Genomic DNA, 14,254 nt, shown 5'->3' with positions numbered 1-14,254 from the left:
AGGCAGGGCCCACTGCGCAGGCTACACATGGCCTTGCTCCTGGGACCTTCCCATCTTCTGGACCGAGGACTGTTGCTCGCAGCTAACAGAGGAGGGCTCGGCCTCAGGGACAGTGTCTGCACTAATGACTGACCACCTCTCCCTCTTTATTCTCTATAGCCGGACCAGCTGTCGCTTTGGGGTGATCCCATAGCGCCCAATCCCGGGGGAGCCGCAAGCGCACAAGGGTCCACGAGGACCTCATGAGGGAGCACCTGGCCATCCTACATGACATGCAGCAAACCCTGGCCCAGAAGGTCTGGAATGACACTAGTGGTGGGACCACACGTGGGACCAGCTTGTGTGGTTTCCTACACTAGTTATACTACAGGGCTACGTCTAGACTGGCATGATTTTCTGGAAATGCTTTTAACGGAAAAGTTTTCCGTTAAAAGCATTTTCAGAAAAGCGCGTCTAGATTGGCAGGATGCTTTTCCGCAAAAGCACTTTTTGCGGAAAAGCATCCCTGGCCAATCTAGACGCGCTTTTGCGCAAAAAAGCCCCGATCACCATTTTCGCGATTGGGGTTTTTTTGCGGAAAACAAATCTGAGCTGTCTACACTGGCCCTTTTGCACAAAAGTTTTGCGCAAAAGGGACTTTTGCCCGAAGGGGAGCAGCATAGTATTTCCGCAAGAAGCACTGATTTCAAACAGTAGAAAGTCAGTGCTTGTGTGGAAATTCAAGCGGCCAGTGTAGACAGCTGGCAAGTTTTTCCGGAAAAGCAGCTGATTTTCCGGAAAAACTGGCCAGTCTAGACACAGCCCAGTTGTTACTGGGTGTGCACGTACCTGGCTCAATGCCATTCTTATCACGCTTATGGGCTGAGACCAAGGTCAAACTTGTTTAACCGCTTCGTAGTTTCCCAGCTCAAGGCCCGGGTTAGAGCTGATAAAGTCCAGCTGCTGTTTGTGCTTGCAGTGTCCCACACTATGCTAAGCTAGGTACAGCAGGGATGGAAGCTTCCATCCTAGGCCTGCTAAGCTGCAGGCCCCACATATGACTTTCATGTGACAACTCCCTTCTGTTCCTCTCTGTCAACCTGCCTTTTCCTTTTATTATTCTTATGAGGACAAACACTTCTTTACATACCTAATTCCCCACTGAAAAAAGTCAGGCACCTCTCTTCCTGCTCTTAGAATGCGTGGGGCGCTAAACCGTCTCCTTACAACATAGGCAGGGGCATTCCTTTTTCAGATGTTCCCTCCTCCCACAGGCAGAACACTCTCTTGGCCAGGTTTCTCATCTCCTAACTATGAAAACACTTTTCTGTTCCTGCAGCCTTTGCAAATTTCCGCCCGGAGGACCCTATGCAAACGTTGTTGCTGTCCGGTCAACTTTGCCAAATAACCTTGCAGGCACAACTACATTTTTCATTGTCTCTGCTGGTTCTCTAGGGATGCATCTACACTGCAGTTAAAAACTGATGGCTGGCCAGTGCCAGCTGAGTTGGGATTTTGGGGGCTATTTAACTGTGCTATGGACATTTGAGGTTGATCTCAAGCCTAGGCTCTAAGATCCTTCCCCATCACAGGGTCCCAGAGCTCAAGCTTTGGCATTGTAGAATCCCTCACACTTCTCAGGAATAACTGTCACGCCCATTTCTCCACTGAGTTGTAAGGGGGTTGCACTCACTGCTAGGGTACAACTTGACACGTGCACAACTCTACATAGTACTTTCATTATACTAATATAACTGTCCAAGCTGCCCTGTGTAGACAACATCTTGGTTTGTTATTAATGCATCCAATGTTAGCTATTCTTCTTGAGACAAGTGCCCACTCAAGACTACAATGAGGAACTGAGAAGGAAGAAGAGGAATATTGTTTCCAGTTTCTCTGTCTTTTATGTATGACACAGATCCGATAGGGAGCGCTATCTATTTTTTTAAAGTATTTTCATAGTTTATGTTTTTGAGTCACAAGAAAAAGGAAAGAGTGCCAGGGAAGTATTGACTTTAAGTAGATAACAGGAAAAACTTAAAAAACAACAAATGGTCTAGCAGCACTCTAAAGACTAACAAAACATGTAGACCGGTGGTCACCAACCAGTAGATGGGGATCTACCAGTAGATCCTGGAGCTTCTGAAAGGTGATCCTGACTGTTTTGGCCAGGAAGCTATCAAGCACAGTACTTCAATTGCCCCTTCACCCACTGTCATGCTGCTTCTGCTCTCTGACTTGGAGCTGCCCCCTGGGAGCCTCCTGCTTGTTGTGCACGGTGTGGGAGGGAAAAGAGGGGAGGCGCTGATGTCAGGGTGTCCCCCCTTCCCTCACTTCTGTACCCCATTTCCACACAGAGTGAAGGGGATGGAGGGAGCCTGACAATGCAAATCTCTGTCATTCTCACAAACGCACTGTCTTTTACTCTCATCTCCTGACCCAACACACACGTGGGGGGTTGTTCTTTTTTTTTACTGCTTGCCCCTGCAGCCCCTGAGAGAGGCAGAGCACATGCTGTCCTTGCCTGCAGACACCATTCCTGCAGCTCCCATTGATCAGTAATGGTGAACATTGGCCAGTAGAAGATGTGGGCTCAGTACTGTAGATGAAGGGCAGCACATGGAGTCATTGTTGTACATGCCAGCTGCTTTCAGGCGTGGTGCAAGGCCAGGGCAGAAGTGTTGGGCTTGTTTCTTACGTAATATAGCAAAGATTGTAATAACCGAGTAGTTTGGTTGGCATTTTGAATCCAAAGTTTATGTGCCATTCAGGCTCTGCCATAAAATCTTTACAAACGTCAAAAAACTTAAGTACAATTATTTCAGTCTAAAAGAAGCATTTCCTAACTGGCTCCCCTGTGAAAGCTTTCTCTCAGATCAGTCCAGATCTGGCAGCACAAGGTCTGGAACACTTTATCTGGGGATGGCACACAGCTTGTAGGGCTCTGGAGAATGTATGAGGACATAAGTTCCATCTTCCTTTGGCCTGGGGTGAACTTCTGGGATTTGGAAAGTGAAATGCTGCAAGAGAGTTGTGAAGAAGAGAAACAGCTCCTTCCTGGCCAGCTGCTCCCCCAGACACATACGGCGACCTATAAAAGAAAGAGTAAGGAAGGAGAAAGACGGAGACCCCAAAACAAAATAAGTATCTTCAATATCTGGAAAGATACTGGAGCAAATTATTAAACCATTAATTTATAAGCACCTGGTGGATAATAGAGGTATAAGGAATACACAGCACAGATTTATTAAGAACAAATCATCCCGAGCCAACTTAATTTCCTTCTTTGATTGGATTACTGGGTTAATGGATGGGAACAAGCAGAAGAAGTGATATACCTTGGTTTTAGTAAGGCTTTGGACACAGTGCTGCATGACATTCTTATAAGCAAACTACAAAAATGTGGTCTAGGTGGGTGCACAACAGGTTGAAAGACCACACTCAAAGGCTATGTCTACATTAGGTTTTTTTTGTGGAAAGAGGCAATGCAAATGAAGCGCTCATTAGCATTTTCTCATGCTTCATTTGCATTATCTCGTCCGATGCTTTTTGCGCAAGAGGTTTTTGCGCAAAAACTAGCAGTGTAGATGGATCTGTTTTGCACAAAAAAAATCTTTTGCGCAAGATCTGTATCCCTCCTTTATTGCGGCATAAGGATCTTGTGCAAAAGGGTTTTTTTGCGCAAAATGGATCCGTCTACACTGCTAGCTTTTGTGCAAAAACCTCTTGCGCAAAAAGCATTGGAAGAGATAATGCAAATGAAGTGCAAGAAAATGCTAATGAGTTTTTCATTTGCATTGCCTCTTCTTCAAAAAACCTAGTGTAGACATAGCCAAACTGTAGTTACCAATGGCTTGCTGTCATTACTGTGAGGGTATATCGAGTGGGGTCCTGCAGGGGTCAGTCCTGGGTCTTTTGCTATTCAATATTTTCCTTACTGACTTGGAAAACAGACTAGAGAGTCCGCTTATAAAACCTGCAGGTGACACCAAGCTGAAATAAATTGCAAGCACCTGTTGAAGAGCAGATTTAATTCAAAATGCCCTTGACAATTTGGAGAACTGAATTCAACAAGATGAGATTCAATAGAGACTAATTCAAAGTGTTTCACTTAGGAAGGAAAACTCAAATGCACAACAAACAAGTGGAGGAATCACTGTCAAGGTGGTAACACTGGTGAAAAGAATCTATGGCTCATAGTTGACCACAAACTACATATGAATTATCAGTGTGATGCAGCTGCAAAAAAAGCTAATGTGGTTCTGGGGTGTATTAACAGGCATGTTGTATGTAAGACACAGGAGGCCATGCCCTGCTCTGCTTGGCACTGGTGAGGTCTCAGTTGGAGAACTGTGTCCAATTCTGGGCACCACAGTTTAGGAGAGATGTGAACAAACTGGAAAGAGGCCAGAGGAGATCAACCAAAACGACCAAAGGTTTGGAAAACCTGAGCTGGGAGGAAAAGTTGACAAATGTGGGCTTGTATAGTCTTGAGAATAGGAGACTGAGGGCTGACCTGAAAACAGACTTCCACTATGTTAAAAGGTGTTCTAAAGAGGGTGGTGATCAATGGTGTTCTATGTGAAGGCAGGACAATAAGTCATGGCTTTAAGCTGCAGCAAGGGACATTTAGGTTAGATGCAAGGAAAACCTTTCTAAGTACAAGGGTAGTTAAACTCTGCAGTAGGATTCCAAGAGAGGTCATGGAGTCCCCATCAGGAATGGCAAGGGGGAGGTACAGCAGGAGGTGTTGGGGGAGGAGGGAGAGCAGGGCAGGAAGAGGTAGAGCAAGATCAGGCACAGTTGGGGGAGGAGGTGGAACGGGGCAGGAGCAAGGTGGAGTTTAGCGGAAGTGGAAAGAGGAGGGTGGGTGGAGTTCACTGAGGGATGGATTAAGGGCAGGCCCTGGGGCAGAGCAGAGGTCAAGCACCCCAAAGGAAATCAGAAAGTCAGCACCATTGGTCTCTTCCCCCCAGAACCCTGTCCCCCATTCACTCTCCTCCTCCTCCTCTTCCTCCCTCCTGCTTACCTTTACATCTGATAAAAAGTGATGGAACCATGGCTCCCCTGTTCTGGGGCCCCGGTCCCCACCACTGGAAGTGTTTAAAAACAAGTTGGGCAAACACCGGTCAGAGAGGGTCTAGATTTACTTGGTCCTGCCACAGGGCAGGGGCCTGGACATGACGACTTCTTGACGTCCCTTCCAGACCTACTTTTTTATGATTCTAAGTCACTGAAGAAGCAGGACTCCCACCCAGGAACAATGAATTACATCAAAGGATCTTCTCCTTTTCCCCTTCAGCAATATAGCATTGGTGGCCACAAACACCTAACTCTGGATAGCCAGAAATGCACGTATTGCCTCACTGGAACAGGCCTCTGGTCCATCTACTCCAGTATCCTCTCCCTGACAGTGATCAGTGCCAGATATTTCTAGGGAAAGTTCAAGAGACCCCGTAACGAGCAGTTAATATTTGGCTTATGCCCTTCAGCATGAGAACTGCTGCACTTTATTCATTTTAAAGAGAAAGACATCTGCGACTCCTTTCCACAGGGATGGCCTTTCCCAGCTGCTCCTCCCCTGGGACTTACCTGCAGAGAAAGGCAAGAAGGCCTCTCGCTTCACAAACTGCCCATCTGCATCCAGGAAGTGCTCTGGGTAGAACTGGTGAGGCTTCTCCCAAACCGTTTCATCCTTCAGCACCAAGGTCAAAGCCGTGATAATGATGGTGCCCTAAACATTGCCATTAACATCCCATAAAACAAACAAGCTAAATGTCAACTTTACCTTAGGCTTCCTTTTACTATAATCTACAGTGAACACAAAGCCAGGCAGTTCTCTGTTGCCTATCAATAAGGTTTGTGTATGTAAATGAAATTTCTACTTCTGTGACGGGGTGTGACTCACTACTGCAGCACCTCCTGTTGGCTGTCCTGGGTATTAACGATGTTTGATGGCTGTCTGGAGTACTTTCTGCCCTCCATCTACAAGGCAGTCAGACTTCCTCCCTCCTCAAGCTCAAGGGAATGACTCCAGCTGCTCTGTACTGTAGCTCTGATTATAGGGGTCTGCCTGGCCCCAACTGACTTCTCCTATCAGCTCTTCTGTGATTGGCTGCTTCCTGCACAGCCTCTCTAAGGCGCCCTGAGATCCCAGTGTGGGGCAGGCAGCCCATCACAACTTCCTTTAATATATTAGCAGAACAAAATTTCCTCCTACTCCAGAGATCTCCCTACACTTTCAAGCAAATGAATTATGTATAATGAGACTGAGTTGAATCTGTACAGCTGGATCTATTGGCAGAAATACAGCTGGCTGTGAGGTCCGAGTCCATTAGAATAGCACACTTCATAACCGGCCAGGCACGAAGTAATTAAGTATGCTAACAATCTACAGATGGGCTGCATGCATTTTCCAGGGGTCACAAGTGCTGTACCTTAGGGATGAAAAAGCCTTGAACTTCGGTGTCCCGGCATGTTGTGCGAGGCACTCCAGCAAAAACCGTATCACAATAACGCTGAATTTCATGGATCACAGCATTGGTGTAAGGCAAGTTCACTCGATCCTCTATCTCAGGAGACCTATCCCTGCCAATCACCGTATCAATTTCCTCATGGACTTTTCCTGGAAACACAGAAACATTGGGTGCGTCTAGACTGGCAAGATTTTGTGCAAACGCAGCTGCTTTTGTGCAAAAACTTGGCAGCTGTCTACACTGACCGCTTGAATTTGCGCAAGAGCACTGACTTTGTAATGTACAAAATCAGTGCTTCTTGCACAAATACTTTCATGCTCCCGCTCGGGAAAAAGCCCTCTTGTGCAAGAATTCTTGCACAAGCGGGCCTGTGTAGACAGGGAAGAACTGTTTTGCACAAAAACCCCCAATGGCTAAAATGGCGATTGGGGCTTTCTTGTGCAAAATCGCATCTAGACTGGCCACAGATGCTTTTGTGCAAAAGCACTTTTTGTGCAAAAGCATCCTTGCCAATCTAGACACTCTTTTGTGGAAATACTTTTAACGGAAAAACTTTTCCGTTAAAAGTATTTCCGCAAAATCATGCCAGTCTAGACGCAGCCATTATGTATAGCAGGGAGTATAACAAGAGTAGATGTAATAGACTACGAAGGACCTGATCCACTAAAATCAACTGAAACATTCTTTTAGTTTCATGTCTAAAGAGATCCTCAACCAACAGTGGGGAATAAGCAGGAGCGAGTTAGCTTGAGGAGGACGCTGGCCTTTGTGTGGGGGACAGTGAAGGAGGAAGAGGACCAGGAGAACATGCAGATGGTCCCCCGCCAGAGGAGTGGCTGACAAGTGTGTGTGGAGGGATGTGGCTCTGTTTTGGCAGAGGCAGCAAAGAAGGGTGGGAAAGCGAGTAGTCGAGAAGTTAACTCGACTACCTGATTAGCTTAGGGTTATAGGGTAGTTGACTACTCGCTTATATCCCCACTCTCTGTGCCACATGGTGTGAGGGAGCAGTGGATCTCTGTATGCAGAGATCCACTGCTCCCCTCCCCTCAAGAAGCTCACAGAGACACATTTGCCAGCAGCAGCCAGATGCTTTGAGTGGTGTGGGGCACCATGGCATTGAGCCTGCCTCCCTGAGTGACCTGCTGCCTTGCCAGACAGGAGCCACTTCTGGTAAGTGCCTCCCAGCCAGGGCCAAAGCCTTCATCTCGCACCCCCTCCTGTACTCCATTCCCTACCTCAGGTCAGAACCCCCTCCTGGACCCAAACTCCCTCCCAGACCCCACATCACCTTGTGCACCCCAACCCCCTGCCTGGAGCTCCCTCCTGTACCCAAATCCATCCCAAACTCCACACCTCCTCCATTAACATCATAGAAAAGTGAGGCCCATGATCACTGGACAAAATTCTTGGAGTAGCTCCTGGCAAAAATTATAGCCCACTCCTGCTACAAATGTATGGGTACGTCTACACTACAATGTTAATTCGAACTAAGCTAATTCGAACTAATGCATCTAGAACTAAAAACTAGTTCGAATTAGCGTTTTGCTAATTCGAACTAGCGCGTCCACATTAAGTGGACCCTGAACCGGGCTTAAGGATGGCCGGAAGCAGTGCCGGCAGGGCATCAGAGGAGGACTTAGAGCGTGGAGATGCTGTCTCAGGCTAGCCGAGGGCTGTGCTTAAAGGGTCCCGAGCCCCACCCCGGACAGACAGTTCTCAGGGGTGCCCCGCTTGCAAAGCAGTCCTGGCTTGGAGTGCCCTGAGTGCCCACACTGGGCACATCACAGCACTCGGCCATCAGCCCGGCTGCACTTGCCGCAGGCTGCCATCTGCGGAGAGGGGGCAATTGGGGGGATGCAGGAGAGCTTCCACCCCCAGAAGCCCGCAGAGCCAGCCCAGTCCTCCCCATCGGGGGCTCGTGCCCCATTCCTCCCTCACCTCCTTCCACTTACCCTTCCCTAGCCCCTCTTCTTGATGTACAAAATAAAGATAACGTGTCTTCCAAAATGGAATCTGTCTTTCTTGAACAAAACTGGGGGAGACTGGGAAAAGGAGGTGGGAGAGGGGAGGGCAACTAAAATGATCAGGGGTTGGGAACAGGTCCCATATGAAGAGAGGCTAAAGAGACTAGGACTTTTCAGCTTAGAAAAGAGGAGACGGAGGGGGGACAGGATAGAGGTCTCTAAAAGCAGGAGTTGGGTGGAGAGGGTGCATACAGAAATGTTCTTCATTAGTTCCCATAAAGAAGGACTAGAGGACACCAAAGGAAAGGAATGGGTAGCAGGCTTCAAACTAGTAACAGAAAGTTCTTCTTCACAAAGCAAAGAGTCAACCCATGGAACTCCTTGCTGCAGGAAGCTGTGAAGGCTAGAACTGGAACAGAGTTTAGAGGGAAGTGAGATCAAGTCATGGAGGTTGGGTCCATGGTGTGCTATTAGCCAGGGGGTAGGAGTGGTGTCCCTGCCCAAGGTTTGTGGAAGGCTGGAGAGGGATGGCAGGAGACAAATGGCTTGGTCACTGTCTTCGGTCCATCCCCTCCAGGGTCCCTAGGGTTGGTCGCTGTTGGCAGACAGGCTACTGGGCTAGATGGACCTTTGGTCTGACCCAGGACGGCCATTGTAAGCTCAGGGCTCAGGGTCGGGGGTCTCAGTGGACCCCCTTGATTCTCTTGCACACCTGCTCCTGGGTGGCCAGGCTGGCAGCTATCGTGCCCAAGCCGGCCACTTTCCTGTGCTTAGTGCGGAGATCATGGACAAGGTCCACGATGTCCGCACTAGCCCAGGCGGGTGCCCGCCTCTTGCGGTCCCGGGCAAGCTCCCGGGAGCCGCCAGCCTGGTCCCGGGAAGAGGGGGAGGGCTGGGGGGCATCGGGCGGGTGGCTCTATCCATGCCAGGTGCAGGGTCTGCTGGCTGGGTGCTGGCAGGCTTGCACCTGGCACGGGCACCGTAGCCAGCCCGTGCCCCTTTAAGGAGTCCGGGGCCGGGAGGGTGGCAGACGAGTTTCCCTGGTGTTGGCCAGAGTGGCCACCAGGGAAACCTGGGGAGGGCTAGCCTCCCACTAGTTCGAATTAAGGGGCTACACACCCCTTAATTCGAACTAGCTAGTTCGAACTAGGCTTAATCCTCGTAAAATGAGGATTACCTAGTTCGAACTAAGCGCTCCGCTAGTTCGAATTAAATTCGAACTAACGGAGCGCTAGTGTAGCGCCTATGAAAGTTAGTTCGAACTAACATCCGTTAGTTTGAACTAACTTTGTAGTGTAGACATACCCTATTTCAGTGTAACAATATAGGTCAGGGGTATGAAAAATCCACCCCTATGAGTGATTAGCTTTACCAAATTAAGCTGCTATGTAGGTGTCTATGGAGTGAAATAAAGCAGCCTGCATGGAGGTATGTGTGTGAATGGAGTAATTAGGCCAAGAGCCAGACTGCATGAGCGGGGGGAGTGTGTGTGACTTGGTTTGCTCTGATTGGTGTTTATGGTGTGTGTGGGGGAGTGTTGGAAGTGGAAAGCAGCTGAGCCAGGCAATGAACTTTGGAGGGAGGAGGGGTGAGAGAGAGGTTTGGGAGAGGAAAGTTCCTGTGGCTGAGGAAGGATGACGTGAGGGGTTTGGTGGGGGCTGCAGGAAGACATGAGATTGACCACTTGAGGGAAGGAGGAAGGGAATACAACTTAGGAAAGAAGAGGAAGGCAGATGGGATGGAGAAGAAAGGGAAAGAGAGGCAACAATAAGTGCACAATGTCAAAAAAATGTCTAAAGTGAGTAAACAATCACCTGGGCTGGGCCATAAGGGAAGACACTGGGGCTTTGAAGATGCTGATCTCTCATTAACCTGGTGGTCCTTCCTGTGGATAGGATTGCCAGATGGTTGAAACAAAAATACTGAACTCCCTCCCCCTGCAAAAAAAAAAAAAAACCAACCACACTGGGGAAAAAATTCTGTTGAAGGAAAAAAAAAAGGTGGCGGGGAGACCAAGGTTGTTGAGAAGAAAAAAAAAGGACTCCAAGACTTAAGCAAAAATAAAATAAAACAGCATGTCTTCTTGAAGAGTGAGGGCAGGGATAGGAACAGGGGAGCGGTTGAGCACTAAGACCCAGGGGAGTCATTACTTCCCCTTGGTTGGCAGCCATTTTGTGCCGGCAGCCTTGCGGAACCAGGTAAGCATGGGGGCTGTGGCCAGGGGCCTAGGGGTGTTGGGAGCCAGGAGGGGGCTCAGGGGAGTGGTAGGGGAGGCTGGGTGCTGAGCGTTTGTAGGGTTGCCAGGTGTCCGGCATTTTCACCTCCTGTCCGGGGAAAAAAATCAGAAAATACCAGACATCTCAGGTGTCCAATAGTCTCTGAATTTTTTGTACCGGGCAGGAGGCGAAAACACCGGACTGTCCGGGTGAATACCAGACACCTGGCAACCCTACTTGTGGACATTAAAAATGAGCATTGCCTTATGGTTGCTTTAACATTGCAAGGTCATGTGGTAATGTCATCAGGTATGCAATTCCACCTTGGACAGTGCCAGGACTTTTTCCACTGAAAGTGTGGGGAAGGGGGATGATCAAACAGGGAAACAAAAGATTCCCACCATTTATGTCAATCCTATTTAAGACCAGAGAGTGAGTAATCCTGGTCACCAGTTCTTCATTGAATCCCTGCCCAGAATGACTGCTGTAAACACCTAAGACTGAAAAGACCTAAGTCCCAACCTGATTCTGGCGTCCAGCCTGTGAAGAGAAATACCTGGAACTATAAGCTGCAGAAACTCTCCAACCTGCTTAAAACAACAGCTCAGTGGAGAAATTACTATTGGTAACCAGTTTATTTAGTGAATTAAGTGGTTGCCTGTTTGTTTATTTTGCTCAGAGATCTATTTTGTTCTGTTTGGTATCCCATATATTTGCTTAAAATTTACCTTTTGTAGTTAAACTTGTTTACGGTTTATACTAAAACCCAGTTTGTGCAATTCATAACTAGGAAAGGTAAAAAGCTGTGCATATCTTTCTCCACATTGAAGGAGGGGTCAAATTTCATGAGCGTACATTATCTAGATCTCTGTATAATGCAAGACAATATAATGTTGGGTTTACACTCTACAGGGTGTGTGTATTTGAGTGCTGGGCAATCCCTGACCTGAATTTTCCCACACAGAACTGTTTGCAGACTCTGTGTGATTCTACAGCTGGGTCTATCCCTACCTGTGTGTGTGTGTGCTATAGGACAGCTTGAGAGGCAGGCCCAGCAGGACAGGGTGAGGGAGCCCAAGCTAGTGGAACAGGTAGGTTCAGTGGGAACACAGTACATCAAGTGGCCCCCTGAAAGGAGGGTTCAACCTGTCACAGAGATGACAGCATGAAGGAAATGGAAAAGGGGAAAGAACAAATGTGAGGGAGACCAAGGATATTGTGTGAAAGTTTTGTTGTTAAAAAATGTGATAAAACGAGCTATGCAGGAAGGGACAATACTTTGTCTTCGGCCAGCCTTAGCTCCCTAGCAAACCCCTCTCCCATCACTTTGTCTTCTTTATGTTCATCAAAATTATCCTATCTGGACTCCCTCCATTTTGTTTTCCTGTTGTTGCACCAATGAGAAGTGGTACAAGTGTGTCAGTTATTTGAGGTGTTTTGCGGCTACCTCTGTTTATTGTATCAACCAATTTGCCTGGTACTGAAGGAAGGTTCATGGGTCTGAATTTCTCCAGACCAGCTTTAGAGCCTTCATAGTTACAATATTTACTACCTCCCATTCCTCTGGTGCGGTATTTGATCTTGTGACAGCATAATTTTGTTAGCAGCTCAGCCACTTAATTCTTAAAGTCCTTTGAATCTCTTGGAGGTAAGCCACCTGGTCTTGGTGGCATTTAAATGTATCCATTTATTCTAGGACCTTTTCTTTTGGTAATTCTATCTCTGGCCTTGTGCTCACTACCTGAAAATATAGAGCAAGGGTAGATATCTCCCCAGTTGGTCTCTGTTGTAATAATGACTGATATAAAACAATAATTTAATTTCTTATTAATGTCCTTATCTTCCTTGGTTATTCCCTTTCTTCCCTGGTAGTTCTGTGGACCAACTAATTGTCCCAGTCATCCTGCTTCTGATATACTGAAATATCATCTTTGGTTATGTATTCTTTACATTTCCTCTTACCTCTCCTAATGCCCACGTTATATTTTACCTCTTTACATTCCTTTCTAGTGACATCACTTGGGCTGGATTTCCATTTTATTTTTCACAGAAACCTTGGACTTGAACAACCCTGCCCCATCCTCACTTCTGACTTCAGTGTCTTTTTGATGGTTTTGTTCATTTTTTAAATCCCCCTTGTAAAGTTGTAAAGTGGCCCAGGGCTAGTTTTTGGTATAATTTCTTCTCTTCAGCGGTCAATCTTAATTATATAGTGGGGTCACTTAGGGTACGTCTACACAGCAGCGTTATTTTGGAATAACTGATATTCCGAAATAACAAAGAGTGCGTCTACACAGCAAGTTGTTATTTCAAAATAACGTTGAGCTGGAGGACTTCTTACTCTGGCTCCTGTTACCTTCATTTCATGAGGAGTAAGGGAAGTCAAATGAAGAGTGTTCTTCCTTCGGCTTCCTGCTGTGTAGACAGTGCCAAAAACTGAATTAAGCATTTCAACGCAGCACAATCGACTTTTGCCCTACTGTGTAGATGTGTCCTTAGTGTTTGGTGTATGCTTAACATTTTCAATTAAATCTTACGCAGTATTAGGACTAAATTGAGTGGAACCTTGAAATAGTTGTTTCAAGAAGAAATTGCGTAAAGAGCTGGGAAAAGGCTTCTTTTCATATATCTATATCTCTATGAAGTTAGATCAGGCTTGTTGTGAGTCATCTGATAAGTGATCCCAGATGCCTCACAACAAGTCTGATCTAACTTCACAGAGATATCGATATCAATATAGATCTTTAAGGTCAGAAGAGACCATTATGATCATCTAGTCTGACCCCCTGCACAATGCAGGCATTGTGTAATCTCACCCACCCACAAATCTCTAAACACTGGTATTCAGGAGTGGCAGCCTGGCTATGCAATAGAAGCAAATGTTAATTGAGAGCAGAGGTGAAAGGGTCTGACATTTTCAAAAGTGACTAGTGCTTATGGGTGAGAGTGTCCATTTTGACATAGCTTAAAGGGGCCCGATTTCCAAAAAGTGCTTTGTAGCCACCCTCTGAAAATCAGCCTTTTTAAGGGATCTCAAATGGAGCACCCACAATCTGAGGAGCCCCAAATCACTAGTCACTTACAGAAATCTTGGCTAGAGCTTTTGCAGCCAGCACTGAGGCTATGTCTAGACTGCAGGCTTCTTTCGAAAGAGGCTCTTTCGAAAGCATCTTTCGAAAGAGCCTCTTTCGAAAGATCGCGTCTAGACTGCAGGCGGATCTTTCGAAAGAGAAATCCGCTTTTTCGAAAGAGAGCACCCAGCGAGTCTGGATGCTCTCTTTCGAAGACGGCCTCTTTACATTGAAGAACGCCTTCTTTCGAAAGAGGAACTTTCGAAAGAAGGCGTTCTTCCTCATAAATTGAGGTTTACCGCCATCGAAAGAAAAGCCGCGTTCTTTCGAAATAATTTCGAAAGAACGCGGCTTGAGTCTGGACGCAGGGGAAGTTCTTTCGAAAAAAGGCTACTTTTTTCGAAAGAACCCCTGAGTCTGGACACAGCCTGAGAGAAAACTTAGCAAGGAGTTGTTGGGGCCAGAAGGTGCGCTTACCACCAGGAACCGTGGTGACCATAGCAGCGGTTTTCTATGCATCTACTGAGTAAGATCTTTAACAGGTGCTT

General features: G+C 47.1%; 1 protein-coding gene across 2 annotated transcripts in view; it reads right to left on the bottom strand.

Annotated features, from left to right (window-relative positions):
• Nucleotides 1-1,858: 1,858 nt before the first annotated feature.
• Nucleotides 1,859-14,254, bottom strand: part of LOC102462423 (cytochrome P450 2D15-like) — a 33,793-nt gene continuing 21,397 nt past the window's right edge. The window contains exons 7-10 of one of the 2 annotated variants that reach the window (XM_075935760.2): nucleotides 10,234-10,356; nucleotides 6,417-6,604; nucleotides 5,572-5,713; nucleotides 1,859-3,070 (exon numbers count right to left, since the gene is read on the bottom strand). In XM_075935760.2, the coding sequence (XP_075791875.2) occupies nucleotides 2,892-3,070; nucleotides 5,572-5,713; nucleotides 6,417-6,604; nucleotides 10,234-10,356 (632 nt within the window). In that variant the 3' untranslated portion in view covers nucleotides 1,859-2,891. The remainder of the gene's footprint in view (nucleotides 3,071-5,571; nucleotides 5,714-6,416; nucleotides 6,605-10,233; nucleotides 10,357-14,254) is intronic. The other variant, XM_006120510.5, reaches the window with a different exon arrangement.

This window comes from Pelodiscus sinensis, chromosome 1 (genome assembly GCF_052426305.1).
Source record: "Pelodiscus sinensis isolate ZL-2025 chromosome 1, ASM5242630v1, whole genome shotgun sequence".
Lineage (NCBI taxonomy): Eukaryota > Metazoa > Chordata > Testudines > Trionychidae > Pelodiscus > Pelodiscus sinensis.
The sequence above is the reverse complement of the archived record's forward strand: the minus strand, read 5'-3'. Positions and strand labels throughout refer to the sequence as shown.